Source organism: Etheostoma spectabile, chromosome 24 (genome assembly GCF_008692095.1).
Source record: "Etheostoma spectabile isolate EspeVRDwgs_2016 chromosome 24, UIUC_Espe_1.0, whole genome shotgun sequence".
In the NCBI taxonomy this organism is placed as follows: Eukaryota; Metazoa; Chordata; class Actinopteri; order Perciformes; family Percidae; genus Etheostoma; species Etheostoma spectabile.
Window position 1 is genome coordinate 7,475,498 of NC_045756.1, and position 18,616 is coordinate 7,494,113.

General features: G+C 41.5%; 1 protein-coding gene across 1 annotated transcript in view; it reads right to left on the reverse strand.

The window, feature by feature from the left end:
* LOC116674017 (aryl hydrocarbon receptor) overlaps positions 1 to 18,616 on the reverse strand; it is a 38,223-nt gene extending 19,607 nt beyond the window's left edge. Inside the window, exons 1-3 of the mRNA XM_032506496.1 lie at positions 18,204 to 18,616; positions 16,167 to 16,354; positions 8,806 to 8,894 (exon numbers count right to left, since the gene is read on the reverse strand). Coding sequence (XP_032362387.1) covers positions 8,806 to 8,894; positions 16,167 to 16,354; positions 18,204 to 18,244 — 318 coding nt within the window. The 5' untranslated portion in view covers positions 18,245 to 18,616. The remainder of the gene's footprint in view (positions 1 to 8,805; positions 8,895 to 16,166; positions 16,355 to 18,203) is intronic.

Here is an 18,616-nt window from a genome sequence, read left to right on the forward strand (position 1 = left end):
ATAATACTCACATTCCTCGAGGCGCAGGCGAGGAGGGGGAGTTGCAGCCATCTTTGATTCCAGTCTACTAATAGCTCTAAACCTAAACTAAATATAACTCATTTGAAAGTTCTTCTTCTGTCTTCACACCCAAGTTGGAAATCAATGCAACCAGTTCTATTTGTTATAGGTACCGAGCACTGGTCCTACTCTGAATTTTATCCGAATTTGCAGAGTTTATCGAACTTAGCTAAAACGGACAAAGTTATTATTGGGATTTTAATATTCATGTGGACGATGAGAATGATAGCCTTAGCACTGCTGTTATCTCTCTATTAGACTCCATTGGCTTCTCAAAGTGTCATAAACCGACTCACCGTTTTAACCACACCCTCGATCTTGTTCTGGTATATGTGTTTGAAATTGAACATTTAATAGTTCCCACAGAATCCCTTCCTATCTGACCACTGTTTGATAACTTTTGAGTTTATACTGCTGAACTACACGCCGTTAGGCAAAACATCCTATACAGATGTCTATCGTATAGTGCTGTAGCTAAATTTAAGGATCGATTCCGTTAGCATTTACATTACCAAGTCCAAAGTAACGGAGGACTCCTATGATTAGATTCCTCCCAAATCGATCCTTTGTTGATAGTGGAGCAGGCTCGCTACGAATGACTCTAGACTCTGTGCCCTCTAAAAAAGAAGATATAAACAAAGAAGGTTAGCCCATGGTAACACTGAAACTCGCAAATTAAAGCAAATATCGCGGAAACTTGAGAAGATCTGGCGCTCCACCAAACTGGAAAATTCTCGTTTAACGGCAAGATAGTCTTAAAACGTATAGGAAGGCCCTCCGTAATGCCAGAGCAGCGTACTACTCTCAGATAGAGAGGAAATAGGAACAACCCCAGGTTTTTTTCAGTACTGTAGCCAGGCTAACAGAAGGTCCCGCTCTACGAGCCAAGTATTCCCATAGCTTAGTAGTAACGACTTATGAGGTTCTTCAATGATAAAATTAAACTATTAGAAGCAAAATTCACCAAGACCTGCCTTTAACTGGCACTGACTACTCTAAACTCAGGAACTTAGAACAGCTGTAAAACCAGATACATGTTTGATGCTTTGCTTCACTTGATATCATAATTAATTCAATTATTTCTTATCAGCCTAAACCTGCCTCTTAGATCCATCCGACTAGGCTACTTAAAGAGTTTTACCATTAGTCACACTTCACTACTAAATATAATTAATTTGTCTTATTAACAGGCTATAACAGCACTTTAAAGTAGCTGTAATTAAACCCTTCTGAAAAAGCCAAACTTGATCCAGATGTTTTAGCCAACTATAGACCTATATCCAACCTTCCATTCTCTCTAAGATTCTTAGAAAGCAGTCGCCAAACAGCTGGGTGACTTTCTGCATAGCAACAGCTTATTTGGATTTTCAGTCGAGATTTAGAGTTCATCATAGCACAGAGACAGCACTTGTGAAAATTACTATGAGCCTCCTAATTGCTTCAGACAAAGGACTTATCTCTGTACTTGTGTTATAGATCTTAGCGCTGCATTTGAACCATTGACCATTAACATTACAGAGATTGGAACATTTAATTGGCATTAAAGGGACTGCTCTAAGCTGGTTTAAGTCTTATTTATCAGATCGATCTCAGTTTGTTAATGTTAACGATAATCCTCTGTGCACGCCAACGTTAGTCAGGAGTCCCACAAGGATCTGTGCTGGTCCAATCTGTTCACTTTATATATGCTTCCTTTAGGCAGTATTATAGGAAACACTCATAAACTTTCATTGTTAGCAGATGATACTCAATATATCTTTCAATCAAGCCGGATGAAACAATCAGTTAGCTAAATTCAAAGTGCCTTCAAGTATTAAAACCTGGATGACTGTAATTTTCTAATGTTAAACTCCGATAAAACTGAAGTTATTGCTTCGGACCCAAGCACTTCGTGACGCACTATCCAAAGATATAGTACTCTGGATGGCATCACCCTGGCCTCCAGCACCACAGTGAAGAATCTTGGAGTCATCTTTGATCAGGACATGTCCTTTAATTCCCATTTAAAGCAAATTTCAAGGATCGCCTTTTTTCACCTACGTAATATTGCAAAAATCAGGGATATCCTGTCTAAAAATGAGCAGAAAAAACTAGTCCATGCATTTGTTACTTTAGGTTGGATTACTGCAATTCTCTGTTAAGGCTGCTCGAAAAAATCCATAAGACTCTACAGCTGATCCAGAAGCTGCTGCAGCACGTGTTCTGACAGGAACCAGGAAAAGAGATCACGTTCTCCGTTTTATTCTCTGCATTGGCTTCCTGTAAAATTTAGAATAGATTTAAAATCCTTCTTCTCACCTACAAAGCTCTTCATGGTCAGGCTCCATCTTATCTAAAGAGCTTATAGTACCTTACAACCCTGGGAGAGAACTACGCTCAGAATGCAGGGTACTGGTGGTTCCTAGAGTCTCTAAAATAGAACAGGAGCCAGAGCGTCAGCTATCAAGCTCCCTCTCCTGTGGAACCAGGTTCACGTTTGGGTCCGGGAGGCAGACACGTCTCCACATTTAGAGTAGGCTAAGACTTCCTTTTTGATAAAGCTTATAGTTAGGATAGAAGAATATTGTTGGGAGTAGTAGTTAGTACACTAGTTTCATATAATATAACTAAAGGGAGACTTGGCATACAGCCGATCCGGTTGGGGAGAGTCTGGCGGCCGGGCTGGAGCTCTCTTACACTCGCTCTCTTGGTTTGTTGTAATAGTTTTAGACAGCTGGGGACTTATTTGATAACTGAGCTCCTCTCTCCTCTATTTTTCCATCTTTTCATTATGTGATCCATGTCCCAGAAATGCTTGTTACTAACCTATTTCTGGGGAGTCATCCCCGGAGTCCTTATGTTCTTTTTTCCCCAGCATGTTCCTTGGATCAGAGAGGCTCCGAAATCAGGGTAGCAGCTATTGCCATGGTTCCGCTACAGTTCTGTGTGCCATGTTCAACTGCTACACTGTGGTGCCCTGCTACGTCCTGCTACGTCCTGCTACGTCCTGCTACGTCCTGCGTGCCTTGTAATGCTGCACAGGTCCTGCTATGCCATGAAACTACCACAAAGAACTGCTACAAACTAATAATTTTTTCTATTTTGTTATTGCCACTCTTCATTCTAACCCCAACCGGCCCGTCAGACACCGCCTACCAAGAGCCTGGGTCTGACCGAGGTTTCTGCCTAAAAGGAAGTTTTCTCGCCCACTGTGCACTGTTGTTGCTCTGGAGGAAACTAGAACTGTGGGTCCTTGTAAATTCCGGAGTGTGGTCTATCTGGTAAGGTCTTGAGATTAATTATTGTTATGAATTGATACTATAAATAAAATTGAATTGAATTGAATTAACCCTAGTGGATGGCAAATTGACAACTGCATCGGTCTTAAACTAGCAAAGACACTTTGCGCTGTGCTGCCCCTTAAGTGAAAGCTACATCCCCTCCTTACGTGTAACCTATTTGTTGGGATACAGTCTCTCTCTCGCTCCCTGTCAGTATAGCAGCTCGCTCTACCTGGCCTAGTAACGTATCAGCAGGCGGTAAGGTCATGCTCTGCCCCTCGGCTTGGACACGGTGGTCTCCAGCAAAAGAGAAAAAGCCTCAACACTTTCCTTCATCCTCATATTGGACTAACTTTGTGAACACCACTGTGTCATGCATCAATAAGTACGTTTGATGGCGATGTTATGTTGGATTTATGAATGTACATTAGCAACAGGAGGCTAATTCACGAGGGTGCTATCCTATTTTATGTGTGAGCTAATATTACGCATCTGTTCATGTGCTCTGCAAGAGTTATGTTTGTTTATTGAATGTGTTATTGACTGCAAATATAACCGAGAATGTAGTTTAATCTGAGTAATGTTATTACTGTCGCTCTGTTTAACGCTCTACTGTACTACTGTGCTACGCAGAGCACGGAGCTCTCATTGAGTCTAGACTTTACGGCACCGTAGTTAAGTGAAAATAGGTCAAGTTGTAATGTGCTGCCCCTATCAGCTGCACCATGTGATACTGTCTATTAACAGAGTGCATTTGAATGTATGTCTGATCAACTGCCAATTTAGGGGACATCGGCCAACCCTAGTAGGCTAACCATTCCCTCGTTGTCCCTTCGCCACAATACGCCACTGGTTCGAAAAGTACATTTTCTTTTTCTTTACTGCCTCAACAGTTGCTACTGCTGGCTTGGCCACATTTTTTAAACCGGTATCACGGACTAGCGTAAAGTACCCGCCATTGGCTGGTGGCGGGTGCTAATTTCCCACCCTGCACACCCACACATGCCTGCTTTGGAAGCCAGCTTCACTTCCCACTGCCTCCAGAAAACAACAACTATACTGAAGGACTCTTGTTGACCTTCTGCCCTCAGGCAGACGATACAGAACACTTAAACCCATCACTACACTGAACACTACCATGAAATCATCCAGCTACCTAGGACTGTTGTATCTATTGATGTTTACAGAATATGTTGGCCGTGTACCTGCAGATAGTGTGAGTGTTTGTGTGTGCGTGGGAGTGAAATGTACAATGGTGATTTATTGAGTTTTATTTTTTACTTATTTATTGCTTGAGATGCAATGGAATTTCATTGTATTCCTTTACAATGACAATAAAAGTAATCTGATCTGATCTGATTCATTTTAATAAAAAATATTTTGACTTGTTCTCTGGTGTGCTATTATCATTTGTAATATTGGCCAGGGTTGCTTACTTCATTCTGGTTGGCTGATTTCAAGCTTCCCACACAGCTCTGAGCTAAATTAATATCACACCCTCATCTTGACTTGTCCTATGCTAAATTTTGGTCTTGGTTTGAGTTTCTATTTAAAGATGGCACTGCCCAAAAAATATGACCGAATAATATCTTAACCATCATCTAGCTAAATCCTCCTGCATGTCAGGCATTACTTGTCAATAGCAGCCTAGAGCTGCAAAAATCAATCGCAAAATTTTTACTATTATATTAATCCCTGATATATTTTGATAATCCTTCCGTTTAAGAGATTTATGGAAAAAAAAGGTAAAAAACATCTTTGATCATCGCTCGTCAGACACGATTTAGATTATCAAAAAAAAGGTATATCCTGCATTTAGCATATGTATGTACTCACCATTTTCTGACATTTTATAGACCAAACAACTCATCCATTAATTGAGAAACTGTAAAAAAAATAATAATTGTTTGTTTACTTTGATGAGGTTTTCATTATTTCTGAAACAATTTGTTATTTCGTTGAAAATAATGAAATGGATTTTGGATCATAGCAAACTGGGCTTTTTCAGGGAGGGGGTCTTAAAGTGACGGGAAAAAAAACGGAGCGTTTCAGACAGACAGTATGAGAAAATTAACATGTTGCAAACATGATATAGTAGAAACCCAAAATATAAGTATGAAGAAAATTGCAGAATATGGGACATTTAAACATAACTTATTATTGATTTATGACCAGATTAGTTTTGGATCTAAGATTTAAGCATTAGAAACAAACTGCAAAAAAATAACCTACAGTACAGTATGTGACCACGCCCAACACACACACACACACACACAATTCAGAGGGTGGCATACATATTTACTGTAGATTCATCTGTTTGTTGTCTCTGTCAGATGACAACACAATGACAACAAACAGGAAATCTCTCTCTCTCTCTCTCTGTGTATTTACCATAAAGTAAGCATTTCCCATAAGCACATTGACCCAGTTCACACACAACTCACTCTCGAGTTAGACGACGATATGAAGGCATGAGGGGTGTGTTTAAGATTTGGTGATATCCTGTCAAACATCTAAGAATACTTTGAATGCTTTTAGTCGGTTTCCACCTCCACCAAGGCTCACAACCTTCATCCAAACCCCCCTCGCTTCAATAATAGATGTGTTCACCGGCTCTGTATAATTCATGGGCCGCCGTCTGTAATGGAACAGACCAGCTGAAGGAGGAAGCTGCTGATCCTTGATTCTTCACCGCTACACTGACCCAATTACTCCTCTGGGATCAATACTTTATTTTTTTTACCAATGTTTTTATTGATTTGGTATTGCAAATACAATTTTCAACAAACCCCCTCATGCCAACCCACAACAATATTTCTCTGTCAACCTCTGCTGTAATACAACAATCAAAAAACAAAAAGCAAATTATATGAGAGTTTCACGGTAGCAGCTCCCCTATGTGTTCTTCTTTAATAAACCGCTCAAATATCTTCCCAATTTTCTCATACACCCCCGATGTGCCTCTCAATACATGTATGTCAGTCTCTCCATGGACATAGATCCAAGCACAAGTTGTAGGTGCCTCCATTGTCTTCCAGATGAGGGCTATAGTCCTCCTTGCGTGTAGTATAGCCATCCATCCATTCATCCATCCATCCATCCATCCATCAATCATCGGCTTATCCCGGGTCGGGTCGCGGGGGCAAGGGCTCTAGCGGGGAACCCCAAACTTCCCTTGCCCCGAGCCATAATAACCAGCTCTGACTTGGGGATCCTGAGGCATTCCCAGGCAAGGGTGGAGATATAATTTCTCCAGCTAGTCCTGGGTCTTCCCCAAGGCCCTCTCCCAGCTGGACATGCCTGGAACACCTTCCAGTTCTAAAATTACAAAAACACCAACAATGCCCAGTTTTTTGAAGCATCGTAGGCACCGTTGGCGGCGATGCCAGTGTTGGCAGCAATGGTGCTGCGTCTCTTCTGGAACTGATGGGGACAGTACACGCTTCAGAGTGTTCCAGTCGATACATTCAGAAGAAGGAGGTCACCAACAAGAGGCCAAAGTCACGTCCTTCTACTTCCCGTACATACAAGAGTCCCGGTTAGCCACCGTTAGCAAGGCCCAGTCGGGATCACTTTACTGGCAGTGTCTCAATTGTATTTGCGAATACTCTAGTTCTCTCACTCTAGTTATTTAATGTGAGTACACAAATGTTGTAAAATCCCCGTCCTGTAGCTGTGATAAATTAGCCTGAAGCTAATGCTTAGCTACCTGTTCAGGAGACAATTAGCCAACTCTATGTCCTTTTGGACTCGAAGCTGCCAATATTTACTTGGGGTGTGTAACGTCTCTGGTCGAGCAGCTCTTAGAAACACTGCTGTTTTTGCACAGTAGATTTTGAAAAGATGCCTGGAAGTCTGGAATGTGTCTGGGGACACTATGCCCATTCACTGCACTTTATTATGTTATTTATTATGTTATAATATGCTCTATTGCACATGTTTTGTATGTCTTCTTATGACATTTTCAAATATTTTAATAAGGAAGTTCATGTTCAATCAAGTTAAAGTACATGGAATGTTAGAAAATCTTTGCATTACCGATATCGAAATCAGCATTGAGAATCGTGTTTTTCTGGTACTGGCACCCCTAGTCCCAACATGGAATGAGTAATAAACACACATACTGTGTATGACATATGCAATCCCATTATATGGCTTTTGAAAATAATAGAAGCGTGAGATGTAAGTGAAAAACAACTGACCCCTGTGGTAAACTCAAACTCATCTCTCTGACTATTTTCCGAAAGCTGAAGCGAGAACACAAAAACAAGCCATTTCTGCTCTTGTCCTGCTGTGCAGAGCAGCCTCTCCTCCATCAGAGGGGTTTCAACTGACTGTACAACCGCCAGTTGTTGCTGTTGTGTGCAGACTCTTAGCATGAAGCACGAGGATAAACAGCCACAACAAACTCAGATGCTCAGCCTCAGAGCCAGGGGTGTTTAGATGATAGCTACTCGACTGTGCCCAGTCCATTCACATTTAAATCCATGTTGTAAAGGGATGGTAGTGATCAAACACATGAATACAAACTGTATCCAGATGTCTGCAACGTGTAAATACATCTGTATATCTTTTCGTCCACACCACATTAAAGTGCAACTTTTTGGGGTTCTATCTTTCAGGAATGTGTGCCTGATAGGGCTGTACTATTGAATGAATCATCCTACAATTATTTTTTAAATTCATTTCCATCTCCACACAGATATTTCTCAACAACATATCTTCAAAATCCCCGACTCTCCTGAATATAAGAGTAATTTGGTCATTTTTTTCAACCTTTAACCTCTATTTTCTCTAGTTTTTGTGTCTAAGTGACTGATGGGAACAACAATCGTTGACAGTGGTCCAGTATTGAGAGAGATTGCTTCAGTCAGCAGTCAGGGAAACAAGCTGCAGTGTAACCCAATAAAACGCCATGTAAATAAACAGTAATTTTATCATCGTAAAACACACTGCATTCAAAGTCGACAGACACAAAATAAGCCGTTTTGGTTCCTCTTTCTGGTGTTACAACAATAACAACTGTGGTTTTGGTTGAAATACACACATAGTTCACAGATGTACACGTGAAAATATGCTGGCTCTATAGTCTATACTCATGCTAAAAGCATTGTTTTTTAAATGGAGTCTGGTGGGTTTAGCCAGAGCGATGTCAGAGCTGTTTCTGGTTAAACAAAGATGAATTTAGTCTTTTAAAAAAGGCCTATCCCTATAGGGATTCTTCCATAATGTTGTCAAAAACTGCGTTTCACGAATCAAATTGACCATGCACATTTGCCCTAAGGATAGCATTGCAGGCGGGTTTGCTGATTGTTGTTACCATCAGTCAACACAAAAACATCAAAAAAATAGCTTCCAAGTTTAAAAAAAAACTCAAACTAACCCTTTTAACTACAGCGCCAGCTCTGATTAAGGACACAAATGAAAATCAGTAAAACATGTTTACTGATGACGGACGTCTACATATGACAGCAACGTCCCCAACCTGCAGCAGCAGCTCCCCCTCGGGCACGCGACCATCACTGGGATCGCTGCTCTTCGCCATGGCATTGGACAGCTGGTTCTTCAGTGCCACTACAGAGGGAGAAACAGAGAGGAGAAGTTAGAGATGGACACATTACAAAGGGCTTTTATTTTGGATTGCTGGTCCAACAGAAATCCAGTAGCAGACGTCTCCAAAAACCCTGTCACGGGAATCTGCCATGATGTTATGGAGAAGCGCTTCCAAGGTCCGCATCAGGTCTGAAAAATTGCCATTTTAGTGTCAGAATTGTGTGGCTTGTAAAGAATGGGTCGGATATTTATTTTGGTTTCTATGGTGCAAAAGAACCGCTCATAATCTGTGTCCACGTTTCCTTCCCATTGGAATCAATACACTCAGGACCTAAGGCTAGTCTCCTGAAAAGGCGTGGCGGAGCCCATGTGACACAGATACAGGGAAATACTCTGAGTTGGGGCGTCTCGGTTCTAAACCGTCTCTGACAAATCAGGCCACAGGGGCTTCTCTGTGACCTCTGACCCCTGAGACAGAAACACGGGGGCCGTGCCTTTGACCCCGGGGGTGAAATGTGTTTTATTGGCTTGAGTCTGAGGAACACAAAGAGCTTTTTCTGAAGCAGCGGCGGAGACGTTAATGGAAGGGGAAGTCTGAGCGCTGAGGCCACTTAAACAGCTTCTTCTGATCGCGACCCAAATTCCACACAGGGTTCGATAAATCTCCGTCGTATCCATCCATCCATCTTCGACCCCTTATCCGGTATAGGGTCGCGGGGGCAGCAGCTCCAGTAGGGGACCCCAAACTTCCCTTTCCCGAGCCACATCAACCAGCTCCGACTGGGGGATCCCGAGGCGGTCCCAGGCCAGGTTGGAGATATAATCCCTCCACCTAGTCCTGGGTCTTCCCCGAGGCCTCCTCCCAGCTGGACATGCCTGGAACACCTCCCTAGGGAGGCGCCCAGGAGGCATCCTCACCAGATGCCCGAACCACCTAAACTGGCTCCTTTCGACGCGAAGGAGCAGCAGCTCTACTCCGAGCTCCTCTCGATGACTGAGCTTCTCACCCTATCTCTAAGGGAGACGCCAGCCACCTCCTGAGGAAACCCATTTCGGCCGCTTGTACCCTGGATCTCGTTCTCTCGGTCATGATCCAGCCTTCATGACCATAGGTGAGGGTAGGAACGAAAATTGCCCGGTAGATCGAGAGCTTGCCTTCTGGTCAGCTTCTTTTCGTCACAACGGTGCGATAAACGGAATGTAATACCGCACCGGCTGCTCCGATTCTCCGACCAATCTCACGCTCCATGGTCCCCTCACTCGCGAACAAGACCCCAAGGTACTTAAACTCCTTCACTTGGGGTAAGGACTCACCTCCTACCCGAAGAAATCACTCCATCGGTTTCCTGCTTAGAACCGTTGTATCCATTGTGAATGAAATTTAAGCCTATATCACAACATCCAACGTCCAAAGAAACGCAGTCACAAAATGAATTTCTTTCTTGCATAAGCAGCAGTAGGCCTAAAATATGTTGCTAGTAACTGGCTTTAACCAAGTCTTATATTCAGTTTTTGCAAGCCAAGTATGGCTAAACTTGCACTTTCCTATGGTTGAAGAATAAAATCTGTGTTACAATCCGAAAATTATACAAACCTAGGAAAAACACTGATATTAGATATAATAAACCAAGACTTTATTTGCTTTTTTTAAGCACATTTTTAAGCAAATACTTGTATTTTAATTGTTTCAGAAGAACAGATCAAAATGAGAACAAAAAACTGACTGGAAAGAGTCTTAAAACCAATGGCATGTTCAGAAAAATGGGTAAAAAGTGAATTAAATAATGCATAAAACATGAATAAACACCAGAATATGTGACATAAGTGTATTGTAGTTTGTGAGTTCATCTCAAAAAAATGCCTCCTCCAATAAAAAGGGATGCTCCCCGCGCTTTGTCTGTTTGGCGACAGCGCTCAGTGTAGTGGAAGAGAGAGAGAGAGCGAGAGCAGGAAAAGCATGTTGACTATCAATAATTGAGAGCTGAAAAGGGGAGGAGGGGGTATTTTTGCGCCCTGATGCCATAAATGGTGGCCGGCGGCATGAAAAAACACCCCGAGGCAAACGGGAGGAGGGGACTTGTGTTGGCACAACGGAGGGCGACGGGGACACCAACAGCCAATAAAAACATCACAACAGACGCTCACGCTTACATCTGGCTCATACAGCGAAGGCAGATGGGAAGCTGCAGACATCAGCCGCCGTCAGGCTACATTTGGGAGAGGAAAAACCTGAAGAAATGTATATGGAAGGTATTACCAGAGACGGTTTAGAGCCGAGATGCCCAAACTCAGAGTCGTTTCCTGTATCTGTGTCACGACCACGCCTCTTCAGGAGACTAGCGGCAGGTCCTGAGTGTATTGATTCCAGTGGGAGAAGTGAACGTGAACACAGATTATGAGCGATTATTTAGTCACCAAAGTAGATAATGGAGCCATTCCTCACAAGCCACATATCTCCAGAGCATTCTGACACTTGATTGGCATTATTCAGACGGACTCATCAGGAGAAAGTTATCTTTGTTTGAGACCCGTTTCTGTCTCAGGACCAAACTCTCGCGAGATCTGGTGACAACAGAGAAGCTAACATCAGCTAACGTTCGTGACCGCCCAAACAAAACTAATTCCCGTGATGCTTAATGTATTTGAACTGTGTAAATGTAAACTATTAATAAATTGTACAAACATAACTGTTCACCCATCCACACAACGTCCGCTAACACGTTCAAACGAGGCCACGCCCCTTCAGGTAGAGAGGCTCTTTGGGGTAACTGCTGGATGAAATCAACAAAAGGGTTTTAACAAGATATAAATGTCTGCAATCTGCAGCAAACTCAAACTATTGTTTTCCTGTCAATCTACATTCACGTCCCAGGGAATAAACAGCACACCAACTATGTCCATTCTCATGTTCGTGTTTTCTCTGAAAATTAATTTGCAAAGACTTGAAACTTGCTTGAAACTCCGACAATTAATATTCCAGAGTTTTTAAGTGGGAGGGACTTGTCCGTCCAATCACCTGTTAAAAAGTAATGTCTGCAAGCAGACTCCAAACTAGAGCCCGACCAATAAAGGATTTTTAATACAAATTACATATATTTGGTTATCTAAAAATCTGATATTCCCATATATCGGCCGATATACATTAAAAAAAATCATCTGGAAACGCTTTACAAAATATAAACAGATTTCCCTAACATTAGTTATTTGTAGTTACTTATGAGTTCTCACTAAAATAATATGTTATAATTTGTTTTGTTGTCACAACAGAACATCAAAATATATTAAAGTTCTGATAAATAAAATGTAGAAAAATACAAACTATGCAACACTCATAACATGGTTGGCCGTCCATTTTTATTTTTAAATATTATTTATTTAATCATCCATTATAAATGCTGATACCAATAGTTGGGGAAATGCCTAATATATCGATATATCGGTTGAGCACTACTCCAAACCCCAACCTGATTACAGTAAATATGCTTCAGGTGAATGAAGATTTGAATAAAAAAGGGATTTTACAGTCAGCATCAGGCTTTAAACACACAAAATTGACAGCAATGTTTTATCTGTTGTTTGTCAGACAAAGTGCTACGATGTCCCTCAGATCGTCCTTTGCGTCCTCTCCACTGAGCTTCAGTATGACGTTCCCTAACCAGAGACACAGCTGCTACAGCTGCAACTGACACGGCACACATGAGAGACAGAAACCGCTACAAACGCATTAGAACTGTTGCCAAACACTTAACAACCAGGGCGGCACAATATCTCAGAGTTTTTATTGTCCTCGCGATATCAACTGGCGCAATAAACACATCCAGAAAGGCTGTGATTTTAGTGAGACTTCAGCAGAAAACTGCACTTTAAAATGGAACTGTCATTCTTTTTTTAGTTCTGTCTTTTTTTAGGTTCAATTCAATTTTCAATTTAGTTTACAGCAAGGTTGGGAAGGAAAAGTGATTCTTAGATGCATCGCGATTCTCTCTAGAACAATTCGATGCTCGATTCTGATAAGTTAATAATCAAATTAAAATGCGTTGATATTGACTAGGAAGTTACTGTCTCCAGAAAAGTACAAATCAGAAAACAGAGTGACTGAAAGAGAATGGATAATGGACAACAACTTAGAGTTAGGCAAGAGTGCAGAAAAAAAAACACAAAAATGGCCAAAAGAAGTTTTCTGATTTAATGATCTAATAAGACATACATGAAATAATTTGGCTAACACATATAGGCTGTGGATCTACTTTATCACATGACATGACACCAGCTCATGTTTCCTGTTCTCCACCTTTAAACATGACTCAGCCTCTGACATGGAAGATCACTGAGAGACAAGGTGACTCAGCAGTTTATGGAATGACGACATGTGTGGGACAAATACTGTATGTGTCCAAATCTAACAAACTCAGATTTATATGTATATTTTTTTTAATCACACGTGGAAATGTACATAAAACGGTGTTGCATCGGGATGATTGGATACTATGGATGTGCCGAGAGATTCCCCCCCGGTTACAGTAATGAAAGAATGTTCAAAAAGCAATGTATTTATTATGTATTTTAGCTGAATACTGAAAGCAGAACTGAGTACACTTCAGTATCCGTTTATGTATCGCAAGTAATCTCGTTAGCGCGTTATTCTACAGCGTTTTTGCATATTTTCCTATTACTATTCATCAACCTGCAACAGCCGCAGATTAAAGTCTCTTCCGCAGGGACGATGACACGAGCAACGACCCGTCTCACCCAGCTACTTATCGCCATGACCCCAATACAAAATATATATTGTAAAGGTTCTGCTACCTACCTAACATTTCGTTTTTTCCGCTCACAGGCGCTAGGGGGGAGCGAGACGACCACCATTCAACTCAAAAAAGGTCCTACAACCATCCCAATAACGCCAAAGCTGTTCAGTTAAGGTAAATTAAGCTAAAAAAACCTGCATAGTCCCCCTTTAACTGGCTGCATGTTGTTTTTATGGCGTTCTTATTAAACCACAAACGCCAGTGCTGACTATCAGAGTGATGTATAATGGCGTCCCATAGTGGGATACTAATCATGTAAAAACATAATCTTTTTTTAAACTGTTACTGTGTCATTTCTGTTTGAAAAGGCAGCAACAGATGACACATTCACATCTAGAGTGGTCATGGGATTTTATACGCTCATGGTGAAATTGATCCATGCATCATAATTGTGATAATCATAAAAAACGTGATTATTCTTCAGACTATAACATCTCACATCGTCGCTTCCTTAACTACGAGTGTAAGACCATTTAAAAACAAAGGGTTTCTCTGATTGTGGGAGTCAAAAGTTGAAAAGTGGGCGCCCCCCCCTCGTGTTTTTACTCTGTGAGGCTTTCATTTCCCCCGCCCCCCCCCCACCTCCTCTCAGACCTACAGTACATTACTGTGTGACTGAGACTTTGGGACACGGGTCAACTCGCGGCCACGGGCAAGACGAGCTGACCTACTACACGAGAAGGTTGTTTTACTAAGACCTTACGATGAGAAGGGGGGGGGGGGGGGGGGTTCGTCCAGGCTTCACGCACTGCAGGGTCAGCATGTAGGGCTGGGTACAAAAATCCCCACTTTGCCTCTGAAGTATCCGAGTATCGAAAAATGCCTCGTCATCCAACACCCAATTAGAACACCTGAGGAGTAACTCTCATCAGCGTCAGTGAGCCAATAAGCATTCAGCGTGCTTCTGCCATTCTAATAATGTCTGTGATTGGCCGTCAGCAGCCAAAGAGCTTCTGCAGTTTGTCAATAGAGGTCGGGGCTTTGTCCCATAGTCTGATCTTTTTGCAGCCTCATGCTTGAGTTTGGGGTTTCTACTACATGTTAATCGCATTAATGTCATAGTTAACTCACAATGAATCGCACATTTGTATCTGTTCTAAATGTCCCTTGATTTCTTTTTGCACCATTATTTTTTACTCATTTTAATCCTCTTATCAACATGGAAAAGTGGATCAGCTTGCTTTGTGCAAATGTTTTTTTATTGAAAAAAACATTGGCATGCATGCATACATACACACATATACAGTATATATATATATATATATATATATATATATATATATATATAGCCTACTGTAGTACACTGTCCATCAATAAAAGGGTGAAATAAATACTTTAAACGGTGGGGGGGGGGCGAGGGATTAGCGATGCTGCTGTTAGAGCAAGCTACCTTATCAACAGACTTTTTAAAAGAAAATTCTGCTTTGGGTGGGACGTGTTACATCTGTTACAATCACAGACATTATGAGGACTCGGTAGAAGAAAGCTGCGTGCTGATTGGCTCACTGATGCTGATGAGATTTACTCCTTAGGTATCGGTATTGGCATTTTTCTATACAGTACTTTAGAGGCAATTCAGTCGGTGCCTACATAGTATGAAATTTGGAACCCAGCCCTAATCACGTCTGACTCATATTTACCGTCACGTGTCCACCGTGGCTTCCAGAAAGTCCCCCTGACCTTCTGTCTTTTGACTGCGCTGTCTGTTTCTGTGTTTTTCTGCCTCTGTGTCCGCAGGTCCTGCGTGCGAGGTGTGAAAAGCTATTTCAGTAGGCGGGGAAGGAAAAGGGCAAAGCATCTGTTTTCACGACTACACACTGACATTTACCAGCTTCACTTTCTTTCCCTATCTGTCTCCATTTCAAAAGTCATCATGGTCACCACTTTAAGACCTCTGCTGCCAGAGCGGTTTAGAAGCCCAAATCTGCAGCTTCCTGGGAGCTTTTTGGGAGCTTACCTTTTGCAGGGTTTCCCCTGTCCTTGGAAGGTTTGGGTGTAGCATCTACTGTAAGCCAAGTGAACGGAACTAAAAGACTTTTCTCACATCTAATGACTGTAGTTGGACTTTTTAGCAAGTTTTGTCTTCAAGCTTTTTGGATTGCTATTGATATATTGATATCTGAGTTTCCAGACACAGGTATGGAGATAATAACGGTCCAAAATGATGTGAAAAAAAGACCCAAAACTACCATTAAGAGACACAAACTGACTACAAAGAGACAAATAACAGAGATGCACAACAGCCCCAGGTAAAACCCAAATGACCAAAGAGAGACATACAAAAACCCACAAAGAGACAAAACTGGTAATGTGTCTTGCGTTAGCGGGTTGCAGCAGCATAAGCCTATCTAAATCCCACAAAAGACACAAACTGTATGGGGACATTGCATCTTTATCGCTCAAATACGTGCACAAGTCTTTCAAAAAGCAGAGAAAGCCCTGTTATGCAGACCAACACCTACATCCGAGCTGGCGTGTTCCTTACCGGAGAAGAAGTTGTTGGTGCGGAGGAAGCTGACGCTGAGCCGGAGGATGGACAGTTTGTCCAGGCTGGAGATGACGTCTTCGGGGAAGGGCAGCAGGCTGGCGAGCCGGTCCAGCTCCGAGTTCAGGCGGTCGCGGTGGCGTTTGGACGGGTTGGACTTGGCACTTTCAGCCGCGGCGGGTTTGACTCTGGACATGAAGGGACCGTGTGAATGTCAACATCATCACCCCAGGAGAGTTGCACATTATAATGTCTTTTTTTTTTTGTGCTGCCCTTTATGTTAAATTCAGTGTTGAATTTGTTCAAAAGAAGAAAGCTGGAAATGATTTCCTTTCGTTTGTTTTAATTTCAACAAGCAGTTTGTTGTATTTTAGCTGAATACTGAAAGCAGCAGAACTGAGAACACTTTAATACTTGATTATGTATCGTAGTAGTAGTAGTACCCTTATAAAGATATTCAACAAGTGACTGCATATTTTCATCATACTGTGCAGCCCTATTACAGATGTGATATCGTCACTGAAAACACATATTAGTTAGAGGGGAGAGGGAGACATCAAACACATGACTATACATGAGATTAAAATTAACAGAAATTACTTTTCATGCCCCCCCCCCCCCTCGGAACTTGGGGGAGATGTCTATAAAAATATGCTGGAAACATCCAGCATATTTTTTTAATGTGATGACTCATAAAAACATCACAGACTTTATAGTTGTCTTGTTTTTCTTTTCTTTTTTGCAAACTATGATCTGGGATTTGTTTTGTTTGTCATTGAAAATTGATTATGCAAATATTTAGGACTTTCATGTTACTTTTTCAGATCTAATTAGAACCTGATGGATATATATTATCATTAGCGTTATTGTCCAATATTGGCTAAAGCTGGGGTGGGGGGGGCGGGGAAATGGTTTATAGCATGTATTGCATATTCATATTTCTTTGGCAATACTGTATCAATACACAGACACCAAGTATGATCTTTTAATATATATGTGTTGGTTTGTCTGCATGACCATCCCATTTTGCGGCAATAAAATTGAGGGGGGGAGGGGGGGGGGGGCCTTTTATAATCAAAACTGGCCCTGTGTCAAAGAGTTGAAAGGCTGTGTTGCTAGGTTTGCATAATTCCTAAAAAAATAAAAATAAAAACATCCGGAAAAATATGGAATGTCATGGATCTGCAGCTGATTAATTTCTTCATTATTATAATATTCACATGACTAAAGATTTTCACATGTACAGTATTTTGCAGAAAAACCCACCAGAATGCAGGGAATGAAGCATTTGATGCCCCCCCCCCCATGTTAATCGCATATGTAATATAACAATAATAACCATAATATGTTTTTTTTTCTTCATGTGTTTACGATTATTATATGGAAAGTTCCCCATAGAGATAGCTCTATGTATGGTGAAGGGTATGTGATGATGATGTGTGTGTGTGTGTGTGTGTGTGTGTGTGTATGGGGGGGGGGTTATTATGCATAGCATCCATGAAATAACTGGCCTTTAAATTAAAAATGTGCCCGCCTCTATAGGAATTTAACATAGGGGTGTGTATACTTATGCCCCCTGTGTTTTAAGGAAAAATATTTAATTATTTACAATAAATTATTGATTCACAAAGAAAATTGGTGTCCTTAAAAGGTTGGATTTTTTTTTAATAAGGCATTAAGATAATTTTCCAAAAGATGTTTTTTTATTCCTCTTATTAATCAACTTTAGCCTGGGTGTGTGAACTTTCTCAAGCCACATAGATAATCATATCTTTTAAGGCTGTTTTCTCAAAAGGAAATATTGTTTTTGCTGTTTGTCCTGTCTATTTGAATGTGTCTTAATATCTTGCACTCCTGACTGCATATCAATATTCTCATTTGGGATAATAAAGTGACTGAACTGATAGTAGTAATTGACATAATGCTTGATCCATACATACAGGACATTAGCTAACTGACAGGAAGATAACAGGGGGCTAATTCCATTGAAAAGGTCTAAAAAGAAGAAGAAGAAGAAGAAGAAGAAGAAGAAATTACCCCTTCTGCGCAGGTTTTCTTCTTTTCCGTCCGGCGTACATGTCGTTGTTGCTTTATTGTCTCTGTTAATAACTTAGAAGTAGAATACGAACTCCAGACAGAAGAACCCAGCGGTAATTCACATGAGGGGAGATACAGCAGACGCCATAACTAAAGATACACTGGACGCACTAGCTAAGGCTGCCTGTTGAAGTGTTACCGGCGGACCATCAAAGGATTACCGTTCCTCTTGGTCCTGTTATCCCGTCCATGGCGCTCCAGTCCCGCGGTTGTTCCGCAATGAAATACAAAATAAAAACTCCGTTTAAGCTTCACATCCTGGGGACGAGGTGCAGCCCAAAAACCGTTTAAATGACACCGTCTGAAAGTGTTGTAGCTAGGTCCTCGTCCTGGTCTCACTGCTGCTCTGTCTC